The 16,029-nt window shown below is 37.9% G+C and overlaps 1 protein-coding gene across 1 annotated transcript in view; it reads left to right on the top strand.

Annotated features, from left to right (window-relative positions):
* Positions 1-16,029, top strand: part of ryr3 (ryanodine receptor 3) — a 375,337-nt gene that overhangs the window by 349,266 nt on the left and 10,042 nt on the right. Inside the window, 7 exon segments of the mRNA XM_059955616.1 lie at positions 862-989; positions 6,562-6,622; positions 7,474-7,620; positions 9,954-10,088; positions 12,064-12,220; positions 13,018-13,082; positions 13,498-13,598. Of these exon segments, the coding sequence (XP_059811599.1) occupies positions 862-989; positions 6,562-6,622; positions 7,474-7,620; positions 9,954-10,088; positions 12,064-12,220; positions 13,018-13,082; positions 13,498-13,598 (794 nt within the window).

Below are 16,029 nucleotides of genomic sequence, written 5' to 3'. Positions count from 1 at the left end.
GAGAAATTGAAGTTACTCTACAATGGCATTTGTTGATGGAGCATTGATGGTCAGGATATTGCAAAAACATCTTGCACCTCCAGACAGTTTCAAAATACCCTGATGTGTCCAAGAAAAATCTCTCATTTTCACACCTCATACTGAAGCAGTGTTCACTTTGTATCAATAAAATGTAAATTAAGAACATAACAACCAATTTCTCTGACCCTCCACTCCCTCTGTACCACCACCACCATCTGGTATCTGAGCAGTGAATGGACACTAAGTTTAAAGTTTAGTTTCAAAGGAATGTTCATCATCCTTAGCGTAAGTGCTCCTACCCACCCTCCAGCAGAGAGAAATGTGATAATGACCAGGAGACAAGTCTATAAAAACTGGCCAAAGATCTCTCATCAGTTGGTACTGTAACATGCCTAAAAGCAGAAATGAGGCTTAGGTCTAAATGAGTGCAACTCAGTCAAAGAAAAACAAAATAAGAAATGCAGGACTGATGCCATACTATAAATGACTGAACACACCATTTTGCTCCTACGGCAGGCAGAAATATGAACTTTATTTAAATGCTTGGAGATCTCAAGACATCATGAAGTTGTTGGGAACCCATTCTTACAGTGCCCTAAACCATTCTTCTGGTTAATATGTTTTCATACATTGACCAACTCCATCTCTGTTATCCCATGGCTGTACATGCTATTTCAGTGACACCATGCATCTCTTGTTTTGCATTGTAGTCAAAAATAACTGCTCTTTCCCCATTATGAAGTCTCATGGGACATTTTGACATCATATTAATTTGTTTGCGTTTGTTGAAATTACCTATGTTTGTTTGCATACAACTCTGTGACCATTGATGTCTCTCAGGTTATTAATAAGTATGGAGACCTTTATGGAGTTGAACGGATTGCAGAGCTCCTGGGTGTGGACAGAAGTTCTTTAGATTTTAGTCCCATTGAGGAGGCCCCAGAACAAGAAGCAACACTGTTATCCTGGTGAGTGAACTTTGAATCCATATTCTTTAACATCTTATAGAGAAGGAATCAAAATATAGCTTTAGAATACTTTGATCAAGCTTACAAATTTATGCTGAATTTGATTAGAGCAACACAACAGACTTTCAGCTCAGCATATTTGTTTCTCATGTGTTCAAACACATTTGTGCAAAGGGGAACTTTGTCTAGAAGTATTCAATAATACGATTTTAAATTAATGTTGGCACTGCCTACCCTCTGTTAGTATTTGCTGAAGACTTTAAGTTGATCTTCTATATAGCCTTAGAAAAGTGAATTTTATAAGCAGGACATCGGATGAAGTCAAGCCATTGTGGGTCTGACTAACTGTAAGAATGAAGGACGAACTGTTTATGGACTCTTCTTTTGAGGCACTGACACCCTGTTCTAGACAACCCAGCCGGGTTCATATCCTCCCTGTCAAACCGTTATACAATTTTGTTTATTTCATTGAGATCATTCTCATTCTTCAAAACTTAAAGCAATATGTTTGCAGTTTACTTAATCTCTCAGGGAAAAAATGCATCTGGGGAATTTTAACTCATTAACCTTTTTTATGCTCCCTTTATTTAAATCACATTCTCCCCTCATTAGGGAGGCATGACCTGTACATGATATTTCCAGATCCAGTTTCACTAGAGTCCGATATAATTAATGTCTTCTTTCAGACTCAAACTGATAGTTTTCACCTTCCTGGTTGTTTGTTGAATTTATATAACTTTCAATGTTTCAGGTTCTTCTGAACATCAAAAGCTTTCAGTCAATGATTAAAACAGTTTTCCACCTTCTTACTTTTCTTTTCCACTCAAAGTGGTTGACTTCATATGTTTACATATATATTCCACCAGCCACATCTTTGCCATTCACTCAGCCAGTTCATTTACCAAAGATCACTATATCCCCCTAACAGCCCATGTGATCTCTTTAGTATCAACAGCAAAGTTAGATGTACTTCAATTAATCTTCTCACTCAACTCATTATTATGGACTGAATCAGAATATGTATACTGTATTTTCAATGACATGTTGTGAGATTTGTTCATTTATGGCAGCAGTACTGTGCAAGGCATAAAATATTACAAAGTCAAAAAATAATTAAATAATGTAAAAGAGGAATGGTGAAGTAGTGTTTATGGGCCATTCAGAAGTCTGAAGTTGTTCAAAAAACATTGGGTGTAGGTCTTCAGCCTCCTGTACCATCTCCTGGGGCTAAGACTCATACCCTGGTCATACCCTCAGAACCCTAAAATAGCCTGTGCATTTTTACTCAATTTTCGTCTGTTAGCTAATTTTCAATTTATGCCAGCATACTATTCCAATATCATGTGGTGTAATCTTGTTAGTGGCCTTTCAAGTTGTAGTTGGTCAAGGGTTTTATGGAAATACAAATGCACCCCACGTGAACGGGTTCATCTTTATCTATTCTGCTAGTTATAACTTGCAAAACAAAATTGCAAAAGTTTCTCAACATGTATTATACAATGGAGTGATTGATAAGTTTGTGGCCTAGGGTAAAAGGAGTCAATTTTAGAAAACCTAGCACATTTATTTTTCAACATTGTCCCCTCCTACATTTACACAGTTCAGTGGTCGTGGAGCATACGGATCCTTCTTTGTAGAAGTGGTGATTGATAGCGGGGTGATTGATGCGTTTGTGGCCTAAGGTAGAAGGAGATGAGTTATACAGTTCTCGTTACATGCATATGCAGTTCAACTCTTTAAGTGATTATGCAGAAAGTTTGAAGTTAATAACTTATCTCCTTCTACACGAGGCCACAAATTTATCAATCACCAATGCTGTGGACCACTTCTGGAAGTCCAAGACGCCGACTTCTACAAAGAAGGGATCCGTGTGCTCCATGACCACTGGACTAAGTGTGTAAATGTAGGAAAACTAAAAGAGCTAGGTTTTCTAATATTGACTCCTTCTACCTTGGGCCACGAACTTATCAATCACCTCTCATAAAAGACAAAAAGATTTATTTAACTGTATTATTGAGTCAAAATGAACTCATCAGTCCACCTTATCCATAATAACCATAAAGCACTCATCCATACTAATCCTGTTCTATCAGCACTTGGCCCATGGCAATTCAAATAATTATCCAGAGCTTCTGAGACTACCTATCTCCACCATCCACTCACGCATTGTGTTTAAAATTCCAATCTCCTTCTGGTTAAAAAAAAAATGATTTTCAGATCTCTTCCGAACCTCTTTCACCTATCCTAAACTTGTTTGCTCTGGCTAAAGACGCCTCGACGATAATGAACGATTTTCTCCTATCTATCTTCTCCATGGCCTCCTACATTTCAAGTCAAGTCTATCCATCACAGGCAAGTTTCTTAAGTGTTTTCTGTACCCTTTTGAAGACCCCAGACCAAGACTGCAGTACCAGAGGGACATCAGGGACTGCTGTGTACATTGCTTCATGGAAACATGGATCACACCTGCTATTTTGGATGCAGCGCTACAACTAAGTATTTTAAAGGAATAGGAGGGAGAGGATATTTATGATTAACACATCAAGGTGCACAGATGTGGCAGTTCTGCCTCAATCCTGCTCACCCAAACTGGAACATCTAGTGGTCAAGGGTTGTCCATTTTATTAGCCAAGGGAACTTCCCACTATCCTCTTGGTAGTGGTGTGCACTCCACCTCAGGCCCAACATCTGGTTGGCACTGGAGGAACTCAGCTCTGTAACAGCAGGCATAAAACAGCACACAGCCTTTCCTATCATCATGGGGAATGTCAACCAGGTCAGCTTGAAGATGTCTCGGAACAACTACCACCAAAATATCATCTATGGAACTAGAGGTGCCAACAGACTTGACCACTACTATACCACCAAAAAGAATGCTTACCATGACATCCCATGCCCACACTTTGGCAAGTACAATCACCTGGCTGTACTTCAACTCTCAACATATAGGTAGAGACTAAAGACCGCAGCAATTGTGGTGAGGGACAGGAACGTATTATCAAGGGAGGTAGAGGAGTGCTTACAGGACCACTTTGAGCCAGTGGACTGTATAACATTCAGGGATTCGTATTTGAATTTGAATGATACATCATAGTTGTCACCAACTTCATCAAAACCTGTACATACTGACATACCCAAATTAAAAGCCATGGATCAACCAGGAGATTTGTAGTCTTCTGAGAGCTAGATCTATGGCATTCAAAACCAGTGATCCAGAACTATACAAGAAGTCCAGGTACAGCCTACAGAAAGCAATCTTAAGACTGATAAAACAATTCTGATTGAGGTTAGAGACGAAGTCAGGTACACATCAGGGTCTGCAGGCCATTACTTCCTACAAAGGAAAACCTAACATCATGAATGGTTTTGATCATGATGTGGAAGACATTAGCAGTATGGTGGAAGTTCCAGGTGTCAGGAGTCAGAAGTGTGTGAAATTACCATTACTAGGGAGAAGTTTCTTGGGAAACTGAAAGGTCTGGAGGTAGATAAATCACCTGGACCAGATGGTGTACACCCCAGGGTTCTGAAAGAGATTGTGGGGGCCTTAGTAATGAGCTTTTAAGAACCTCTAGATTCTGGAATAGTTCTGAAAGAGTGGACAATTGCAAATGTCACTCCACTCTTCAAGAAGGGAGAAAGGTAGAAAAAAGAAAATTATAGAGGCCAGTTAGTGTGACGTCAGTGTTTGGGAAGATGCTGGTGTCAATTGATAAGGATATGGTTTTGGGGTCCTTGGAGGCTCTTGATAAAATAGGCCATAGTCAGCATGTTTTCCTTCAGGGAAAATCTTGCCGGACAAATCTGTTGGAATTCTTTGAAGAAATAATAAGGAAGATAGACAAAGGAGATTTGGTTGATGTTGTGTACTTGTATTTTCAGAAGACCTTTGACAAGATGCCAAACATGAGGCTACTTAACAAGCTTACGAGTCCATGGTATTACAATGAAGATTATGCATGGATAAAGTCGTGGCTGAGTGGGAATAAAGGGAGCCTTTTCTGACTGGCTGCAGATGACTAGTGGTGTTCCACAGGGGTCTGTGTTGGGACCGATTCTTTTTATGTCAATTTTATGTCAATGATTTGGATGGCAGAATTGATGGCTTTGTTGCTAAGTTTGCAGAAGATGTGAAGATAGGTGGAGGGGCAGCTAGTTTGAGGAAGTAGAGAGGAAGTAGGAGAATGGGCAAAGAAATGGCGGATGGAATACAGTGTTGGGAAGTGTATAGTCAAAGCACTTTGGTAGAAGAAATGAAACAGTTGACTATTTTCTAAACGAAGAGAAAACACAAAAATTAAGATGCAAAGTGACTTGGGAGTCCTTGTGCAGGATTCCGTGAAGGTTAACTTGCAGGTTGAATTTGTGCTGAGGAAGGCAAATGCAATGTTACAATTCATTTCAAGTGGACTAGAATATAAAAGCAAGGATGTAAAGTTGAGACCTTATAAAGCACTGGCCTCGCTTAGAGCATTATGAGCAGTTTTGGGCCTCTTACCTTAGAATGGATGTCCTGAAATTGGAGACGGATCAAAGGAAGTTCACAAAAATGATTCCCAGATTGTATGGCTTGTCACACGAAAAGTGTTTGATGGCTTTGGGCCTGTATTCACTGGATTTCAGCAGAATGAGGAGTGACTTAATTGAAACCTATCAAATTGTGAAAGAGTGGATGTGGAGAGAAAGTTTTCAATGGTGGGAGTGTCTAAGACCAGAGGCCAAACCTCAGAATAGAGGGGCATCCTTTTAGAACAGAAATGAGGAGGAATTTCTTTAGCCAGACTGGTGAATCTGTGGGACTTGTTGCTACAGGCAGCTGTAGAGGCCAAGTATTTATTATGTATATTTAAGGCAGAGGTGGAGTCAGGGCATGAAGGGATATGGGGATAAGGCAGGAGATTGTGCTAAGAGGAAACATGGATCTGTCTTGAGGAAATGGTGGAGAAAACTTGATGGGCTAAATGACCTAATTCTGCTTGTGTATTTTATGGTCTTACTGTCTAATATATTGCTGTCGCAAAAAATCCAATTTAGTTTTGTATGCCAATATTGAACCTGATTCTGATTTTCAGTACAATCCTATAGTGTGGCACAGGAACTGTAAACAATGTTCCTGCTGTTTTATCAAGTTGTGCAATGACCTCTGTGCTCTTATGTTATATTGTATTGTATACCCCAACTAATGAAGGGCAGTATCCTGCACAGCTTTTCTGCTATCTTATCTACCTATGCAATCATTCATATACTGAGGTCTCTCAATTCCTCAATACTCCCAAGAGACTTGCCTTTTGTGAATGTCCTACCCTTGGCAGATCTTACAAAATGATCTTTTTTTTCTGATATCCACATACATTGCACGAAATGTTGAGCTAGATATCCTGCATCATACATTTGTTCCATAAATAATTTGAACAATGGACAAGTTATCTGTGAGATATCAGGCCAGCACTCTGAAGTCCAACAGCAGCTTCCACTTGGAGGAAAGATCTTCTTTGTCAGAAGGAAAACTGAGGAAAAAAAATCAAGAAGAAACTCCTGACCATTTCAACATTTCATTTTGGTTTAATTGCAGGTTGGGTTCCATTGATTTAAAATACCATATTTGGAAACTTGGAGTTGTGTTCACTGATAATGTAAGTACAATCAAAAGCAAGTACTCATTTTATTTAATCTGCTCTCATTTCTATATTTACAGTGTGCATCTTCTCTACCTGAAAATATTAGATTTGTTTGTGCAAATCGTATTGTAATTTCTTTTCATCATATAAAAACGTTCGATGTCAGTATTACTGATATGTTCAATCATCCAACAATTGTCTACTTAAATAAGTAATGTATTGTAAGAAACTAAACCTTGCAGCCTACGTTGGTCGGCTATGTTTCCAAAAAGTCAGTTTAGAGGAAAATCCTTCACCCTGCATTGATAAATGTAGCTTAATCTATGGAATGAAGTAATTCAAATTGAATGACACTTTAAAATTTAAATTATGAAGTTCTGCTCAGCCAACCTGCTCTTTCTTATCCTTACTCTAGTTTTCTCACCTCATGCTTTTTCTTCTGTTCCTTGAGCTGTACTTAACAATTTATTCCAATGTGTCTTAATTTGCAAATTCTTTTCCCTAAGGATTCAACAATTTAGCTCTTGTATCTCATAATTCTCGAACTGTGGTTCTCAAGCTAGACATCTGCCTGAAACACACAGCTAATGCTGCTGTTTTATTTCAGCTACAGTTTACAGCATTGTAGTGACTTGGACAAAATGCTTACCATTCTGAATGTGACATTTGGTTGTCAATACATTTGACAAGATATTAACAGTAAACTAAAGGTTTTAAAACAATGACATAACGATTTCTTTAAATGGCTTTTGTCTTAGTTCCAAGAGATTTTCTGCTTCAAATTAAATACATTATTTCGAATGTAATAACTAACTGTTTCCTAAGGACTTGTAATGAAAATTCTCTATTATAATTTTTATTTGCAGTCATTTTTGTATCTGGCTTGGTACACAACCATGTCCATTTTGGGCCACTACAACAACTTCTTCTTTGCTGCTCACTTGCTAGATATTGCTATGGGTTTTAAGACACTGCGTACGATATTGTCATCTGTAACACACAATGGGAAACAGGTGAGAATTATGAAACAAAAGCCAAGATTAATGTCTTAGAATTTTTAATCTTGAATAATCTGAAAAATTATTGTTAAGATTTATGTGAGATTAGTAATAGCTTGAAAAAGTAGATCCAAACGTTTTGTTTTTCATAATATTATTGTAAATAGGATTATAGACTTTGAACAAAATCCAGTTTGTCAAACATGACTTAACTTCAGCTGTGTTGAATCTACTATCAATTCTAGATTTATTGACATATGCTTGTTGGTTTATTCCTCCAGTTTTTTTTACAAGTGATATACTATTTGTAATCGTCCAGCTGTCTAATTGATTTATATTTAAGAAGGTTCAAAAGATGATAGAGGTATTTGGCCCATTTTAGTGCATTGATTTGTAGAGATGCTGGTCTCTCACCAATTACATCTAACGTTCCAGTAAATTATTGGTCTTCCATGCTTAATTAACTGAAACTTTCATTCATATTTTCATTGTTCTTTCTGTGAACAAAGTTTCCTAAAACAAAACTTGTATACCAAAATATGATTGCATCCTCAAAAATAAAGAAAATGGGAACCTGGGAGGAATCCATTTGAATCATTGTGCTTATGCCAGGTCACTAGGCATCTTACTATAGCTCTGAAAGTATTTCGCTTTTCAGTGACTATGTTTTTTGATCACAGAATCTACTTCCACCACCCTTTTAAGTTAATGGATAACTGATAAATACTGGCATTGCAGTTGATGTCCATATCCTGTGAACAACTCATCGAAAACCCAAGTCACTTGTCCTGACATCCCTACCTTCTCGCTAATATACTGCACTCACTCAAAAAAAATTGAATTTATATTGCTCTTTTGTTTTTCCTGACGATTGTAAAGTAATATTTAGTATTTTGTCTATTATTATTTCACTTTCTAAATTTACTTGTATGTCTACATTCCTGAGGTGTGTTGTTGCATTTCTCATTGTCAACTTTGGTGCTCTTGATAAATAATAAAAATTTTGAAATTATGCCTTGTATATGTAATGCAACTTATAATTACTTTGTAATGCAACCTATCATTAATATGTACCATGAAGTGCAAGACTCAATTTTCAGCCTGGGAGACAGTGGTGCTTCTTTAAAGACAAAAATGCTAGAAACTCAGCAGATCAGGCAACATCTGTGGAGAGAGAAACAGTTATTTTTTCAGTTTGAAGTCCTTCATCAGAGCATTAACTGTTTCCACAGATGCTGTAAGTCTTCTTTATTTTCCTCCAGTTTTAAAAGCTTCTTATCATATCACTACTACCTGCATTTTCATTTAGTCAGTTTTGTATACAGGCTTCGGAGGTGGTTTTACTTCCCAGAGTTTAAATTTTCCTAATGCCTTTAAATAAGGGTTTCGTCAAAATGTCTTATGTTAATTGAATGGTGCGGTATCGACAGCACAATCTTCCACTCTGCCTATTACCCTGCTCAATTGATCACTCGATCAATGTATCAGGCACAATTTGCTTTCAACAAATCTGTACTGACAGGCCTGAGAAAAGTACCTGCCAGATTTATCACACTTCCCTTCATTCAGAAGTGCTGGACTATTTGCAATCTTCTTGACCTCCAGTAATCACTAGAGAGAATTGCATGATTGAAGAGATTTAACTTACCCTTTCCATAGTTTTACTTAATTTGTTATGACCACATTAGATCATATTTCAAGTCTGAACAGGGGTAAGAATTGGTGGTGTGGTGACCATTTCTCAGCTGCAAAATAGCAATAAAAATACATGTGCTGGAGGAATTCCAACTGCCACATTACTAAAACCAGAACAAGAGGTATTCAGATCCTGACTCTGAAAGAGGCACCGGGTGCGGCTTGATACTCACATATCAATATCAAGCAGTCCTGATTACAGCTGAAACATTCAGGAAAATCAATCTTTCTACATCCTACCTGTCTGACTTGAAGGTAGCTGCTAAGGTTAATATCAAAAGTTATTTCTGATGAATTAACTTTACCCAAGTGTCGGTAAATTTAACAAGATTACTTGTACCCTTGCTGGTTTTATAAAGAGTGTAAATAAGATACTAACTGCAACTTCTGAGTTACATGTCCTCTCCTATTGGAGTCTTGTCTTCTTCAGACCTTTGTCACTTCCATCTATTGTTTCCCAGTTTCTTCCATCATTCCTCCACCACCTTTGTGAACAGCTATTTAACTTGCATTTGTAATATAGACCTTATTCTGGCTCATCAATTAGTGCATTTTCCTTTGGTTTGTATAGTACCTGGACAGCATTTAAAAGGGCAGGACTCTTTATTTGGCATTGCACTATATTAAAACTTTTTTTCATTTCCTTCATGTAGCTTGTGCTGACTGTTGGTCTCCTGGCAGTTGTCGTGTATCTCTACACAGTGGTTGCTTTCAACTTTTTCCGCAAATTCTACAACAAAAGCGAAGATGAAGATGAACCAGATATGAAGTGTGATGACATGATGACGGTAGGAATTTAATATAAATACCACCACCTTTATTTTGCATAATTATACACCTTCCCTTTCATTCACAAAGGGAAGGTACTGTCACTACGGCTATTCTGCAGTTGGCAGTTTCCGGATTTTGAATGAGTGAAGAGAAAGGGTTGACTCTTTATGGCCCAAGTAGCACTTTTTGCCGTACAGGCTAGGGGGTTGTAACTCACTGTTAGCTCTGTCTTGGTGAGCTGCTGCAGTGGATTTTGTCAGTGCTTTAGAATGTACCCATGCTGTGTAGATAATGAGAGTGTGTCAATGTGGGAACTCTGTTTAACAAGATGTTTCAAGCTTTCTGTGTGCTGTTGAAAAGTATACTCGTCCAGACATGAGTTTTCCAAGTCACTCCTGATGTGACATGTAGATGTTGGTAAAGTGTTAGGAAGTGCAGAACTGACCTGCTGTTAGAGTTGTATATTTATGTTGCTGATAGAGTTAAATTTCTGATCTCTGGGATAGTAATGAACTTTGTTATCATTTTAATAGTGGTAATGCTTAGAAAGTCATGAAAAAGTGGGATTGAAGGCACATGTACTGTATCTTTGCTTACACCTGGCTGAGTCTGATCCTAGCTCAGGCCTTGCCACAAATTTGTGCAGTTGCTTTTTTACCTTGGGAATTGTGAATGCAAGTGGATATCCTGCAATTATCATTGAGAGCTCACTTTTTGGCATAATTGTGCTGAAATTGCTGTAGAAATGCATTTTCAGAATCATGCAAAGCCAAGAAAAGTAAAGTGGGTAATTTAACTGAACACCACAGCAATATCTCACTCAGTTTTGATCCTTAGATCAGCTTAATGTACTTTCAGTAAGGCAGAATTCACATTATATAAGTTTGCTTCAAATAGACACCAATTTGTTCCTGAGTTATAATAAATATAATTACATACAGTACTGTGCAAAAATCTTGGGCACATACTGTATATACAGCAAGCGTGCCTAAGACTTTTGTGCAGAACTGTCTTTGTCAATGTGAAGGGGAACAAGTTTGTAAGTCTGACAGGAGCAAAGGATGTTGGGAATAGTGAAGGTGCAGTGCTGGGTGAGGGGTGTGGGACAGGTGACGGGAGGCAGAGGAAGAGTGCTGGGGGCAGAAGGTGGTGCGGGTGTAGACACACCCACCCTTGAGACACCAGGCAAGGTTATTTGATTTCCAACAATTGGTTTATTAATCATTACAGAATGTCCCTCTGGTGCTTCCTGCTTTCTCCCCTCTTCCTTCCCCTTTTTCCAACCATCATTCCCTTCTCCCTATCCCCTTTCCCACTCTCAGTCCATAATAGAGACCTATATCAGAATCATGCTTATCATCACTCATATATGTCATGAAATATTTTTTTTTGGCAGTGGTACAATGCAATACATTAAATTACTACAGTATTGTGTAAAAGTCTTATGCATCCTATCCTCTATGTAACCATTTATTGTCCAGAGGCTATTCCCAATCATGTAAAATTTTGTTTCTGATGCCACTATTGCACCATCCACTTTCAGTATCATACATTATTTAGCTATAATTCTCTTTTCTTAGCACTTGAGTATCATTAATTATATATTTTCAATTTCCTCTCCCTCTATTTCCATATGGAATAAATGGAGTTTTAGATGGGATATAATTCAACATCTCCTAGCAACCTTGCATTATCTTCCATCTCTGTGATCATCTGCAAACTATGAATTAGTCACATGGGGATATTCAAACACATGCTCATATCTCATAAAGTAGGAACACTAGCTGACTTCCACATATTCAACCCAGGAAAGGTAAAGCAAGCAAGAGAATATTTAATGGACCTTGAAACTGCAGCACTGATTCAAAGAATGACTCACTTTTTGCCATTCTGACTTAATTCAATGCTCCCTACCTTTACAACACACTTAAGTCTTTGACAATGCAGACAAACACCAACAAGATTATGGCAATGTTTTTTTTTTCATTTCAGTGCTATTTGTTCCACATGTATGTGGGTGTAAGAGCTGGAGGTGGCATTGGAGATGAAATTGAAGACCCTGCTGGTGATCCTTCTGAAATGTACCGAATCATCTTTGACATCACATTCTTCTTCTTTGTCATTGTCATCCTACTAGCTATTATTCAGGGTATGTTTTCTTATTACAAGAAAAACTTGAGCAAGAATTTGTTTTCAATAATCACTTCATGGAAGAGTTGTCTGACTAGTTTTATTCACTCTTCACCTTTGCACAGAGTTGCATCAAATTTCTTCCATGGTTCCTTATTTTTAAATATCCAGCATATAATGTAGCATTCCCAGAGTACACTTGGACTACTTTGGCGGTGCTGGTCTACTTGTCATAAAGGGAACAGGAACACTGAGAATAGTTCAAAAATATATGTGAAAATGACAGCAGAAATGGGGGATGGGGTGGGATGATTGGGCTTTGCTCTTCCCTCTGGAAAAGTCTGGGATTTCCTGTTAGTTGATACAAAGATTGTACCAGTTCAAAGGTTTCTAAATTACAAAGGTACAAGAGCGACTGCAGGTTCTGGAAATCTGGAGCAACACAAAATGCTGGAGCAAGTCAGGCAGCATCTTTAGACAGAAGTATTATAATCAGTCAAAATTTTGGATCAAGACCCATCATTGAGGCTGAAATTACAGAGATTTTGTACAGATTGTGCCTATCAAAATGTGTCCAGCATATTAACGAAGATCATATTATCTCAATTAATGGTGACAGTTAATTCTGTGCTTTGAGCAAAACACTTGGTATCAGACGTCTATTAAAGATAAGTCAAATTTCATTTGGTTTTGGTGACGAAGTGTTGCCTCTTCTCAGGAACATGTAGATCTGGATTTGAATGAGTGTATGGTATTAGTGCCATGTAATCCATAAACAACTAGTAAATTGCTTATGCTATCACTTTCTGTGATTAGGTTTGATTATTGATGCTTTTGGGGAGCTGAGAGACCAACAGGAGCAAGTGCGAGAAGACATGGAGGTGTGTACGCTACAATTAATACTCTAATTGCTTTCTGGCATTAGGTGATGTTTATTTCCTTCTCTCATTTCCCTGTACCTATTGTCTCTCAACAAATCTCTGCACTTCTCCTATGATTAATTTATCGTTTACTCAAGGTAAATTAAAGTAAGAGTGTTAACTGACCAACCACCAAGCCTTTGGGATGTGGAAGAAAATCAGAGCAGGTGAAGGAAACTGGAAGAATGCACAACCAAACAGTACCAGAGGCCAAGATTAATTCTGGGTTAATTATACAAACATGCTATTAAACAAGAAGTTAAAAAAATCCTCAGAAAGTGAAGAAATGGTACACATTAATAATAACGTAAAGGAGATAAGACGATAATTGTCAATAATGACTTGAATCAATGATTGCTTTTTCATTCTGTCCTAGACCAAATGCTTTATTTGCGGGATTGGAAATGACTACTTTGACACAACACCGCATGGTTTTGAGATACATACTTTGCAAGAGCACAACCTTGCAAACTACCTGTGAGTATGAATGCTATATTAAACAGTTTTGTAAAGATAACAAAGTCACATGAAGGAGAGATAGCCAGTCTTCCTCTGAGGAAGGGAAATCTGTCAGAAGGAATCCAATAATTCAAGTTTGAAATATAAACTATTTAAAGAGAACTAAATAAATAACTGCTTGGGGAATAATGGCCCAAATTTTGATGGGTTTTGCTTGCAGTCCTAAACTAAATCATCTAGTATTTTTTTTGGTTGTTGTTCACCCCCACCTGGCTCCAAAAACAGGATATGAACTTGAATATTTTATACAATCTAAATACAACACAGTCATAGTGATTGTATAAATTCAGTTTAAGCCATTCAGCTGAATGTTTGGCTATGAGGGAAAAAAAGACAGCATGTTTTTTTTTTATGGTCTGCCATCATATCATTCTTTCTAGTGATTACTAAAATAAATTGAAACTAAGTAAAAATAATTTCATAAATGTCTTTGTATGTCAGGAATGGAGTCTTTCTATGATATGAGTTTTTCAGAAAAAAATCAGTAGAATAAAGACCACATAAATACAAAAGTCTCCAAAGTCTGTATCCGGCAAAGTTCAAAAGTAATTTTTATTATTTAAGTACATATATGTCACCATATACAACCCTAAGATTCAATTTCTTGTGGGCATACAGAATCTATAGAATAGTAACCATAACAGAATCAATGAAATACTCCCCAACTAAGGCATTCAACCACAGTGCAGAAGATAACACACTGTGCAAATACAAAATGAAGAAATAATAATAAATAATTAAGCAATAAATATCGAGAACATGAGATGAAGAGTCTTGAAAGTGAGTCCATTGGTTGTGAGCACATTTCAATAAGGAGGCAAGTGAAGTTGAGTGAAGTTATCCACTTTTGTCCAAGAGCCTGATGTGTTGAGGGGTAGTACCTATTGCTGAACCTGGTGGTGGTGGTGAGTCCTGATGCTCTTGTACCACCTTTCTGATGGCAAAAATGAGAAGGGATCATGTCCTGGGTGGTGAGACCCAGAAGATGGATGCTGCTTTCCTGCAACACATTTCATGTAGATGTGCTCAATGGTGGGGAGGGTTTTGCCCGTCATAGACTGGGCTGTATACACTGCTTCTTGTACAAGTAAGTTCACATTGGTGTTTCCGTATCTGGCTGTGATGCCAGTCAATATACTCTCCACCATACATCCATAGAAGTTTGTCAAAGCTTTAGATGTCATGCCAAATCTCTGCAAACTCCTAAAAAAGTCAAGGCACTGCTGTGCTTTCTTCATAATTGCATTTACATGCTGGGACCAGGACTGGTCCTCAGAAATAATAGCACCTAAGATATTAGCTTTAAATTTGCTAACCCTCTCCACCCCTGATCATCCAATGAGGACTGGTTCATGGACATCCAGTGTCCTCCTGAGATCAATAATCAGCTCCTCAGTTTTGCTGACATTAAGGAAGTGGTTATTGTTATGACAACACTCAGCCAGATTTCAATCTCCTTCCTATTTGCTGATTCATCGCCACCTTTTATTCAGCCTATGACAAAGGTGTCACCAGCAAACCTGAATATGGCTTTGGAGTTGTGCTCAGCCACACAGTCATAAGTGTAAAGCAAGTAGAGCAGGGGGCTAAGCACAGAGCTTTGTGGTGCACCTGTGCTGATAGAGATCATGGAGATGTTGCTGCTAATCTGAACTGACTAGAGTCTGTAAGTGATCCAGGATCCAATTGCACAAGGAGGTAATCAGACCAATGTCTTGTAGCTTATTGATTAGATTTGAGGGGGTGATGGGTAGTGAATGTTGAGGTGTGGTCGATGAAGAGCATTCTGATGTAAACACCTGTGCTGTCCAGATGTTCCAGGGTTGAGTCAATGAGGATATCTAGTGAAGGGAACTACATATTACTGACATTGTGTATAGTTGGGATGATCAGCCTAAAGTGGGGAGACAATGGCATGCTCTGATAAATTACTGTTGAAAATATATTTAGTCTGATTCCAAGTCACAGCTATCAGAAGCTTTGATCTGCATTTTTCTGTATGAACTGAGTTTGACTTCTGAAATTAATGCTATAAATGAGCTGCCACATCAATTTAGGACATTTCATATTTGTGCACTTTTGAGTGCTGTTAACATCAAAACAGAAATGGAGAACTGGCTATTGCAAGGAAAGTAGCTGCCTGGCAAACAACAGACATTATTAGTGTCAATAAAGATGGGTTTCAAAATAAATAGGCAAATGAGAGAGATTAGCATGACAATTGTGGCCATTTCACTGCTCTTGCTAGCAAAGTAATGCACATAAAAAGTGCTCAGTGCCAATCAGGGCAGAAATGCATCATCATCCCATTGCACCCCATACGTTCACAATGTATTAAAGCACCAAGCATAGTAATTTTTTTCAATTGTTGGTCAAGTTCTAACAGATA

The sequence above is a fragment of the Hypanus sabinus genome, chromosome 2 (genome assembly GCF_030144855.1).
Source record: "Hypanus sabinus isolate sHypSab1 chromosome 2, sHypSab1.hap1, whole genome shotgun sequence".
Taxonomy (NCBI): domain Eukaryota; kingdom Metazoa; phylum Chordata; class Chondrichthyes; order Myliobatiformes; family Dasyatidae; genus Hypanus; species Hypanus sabinus.
This window is presented reverse-complemented; position numbering and strand designations above follow the sequence as displayed.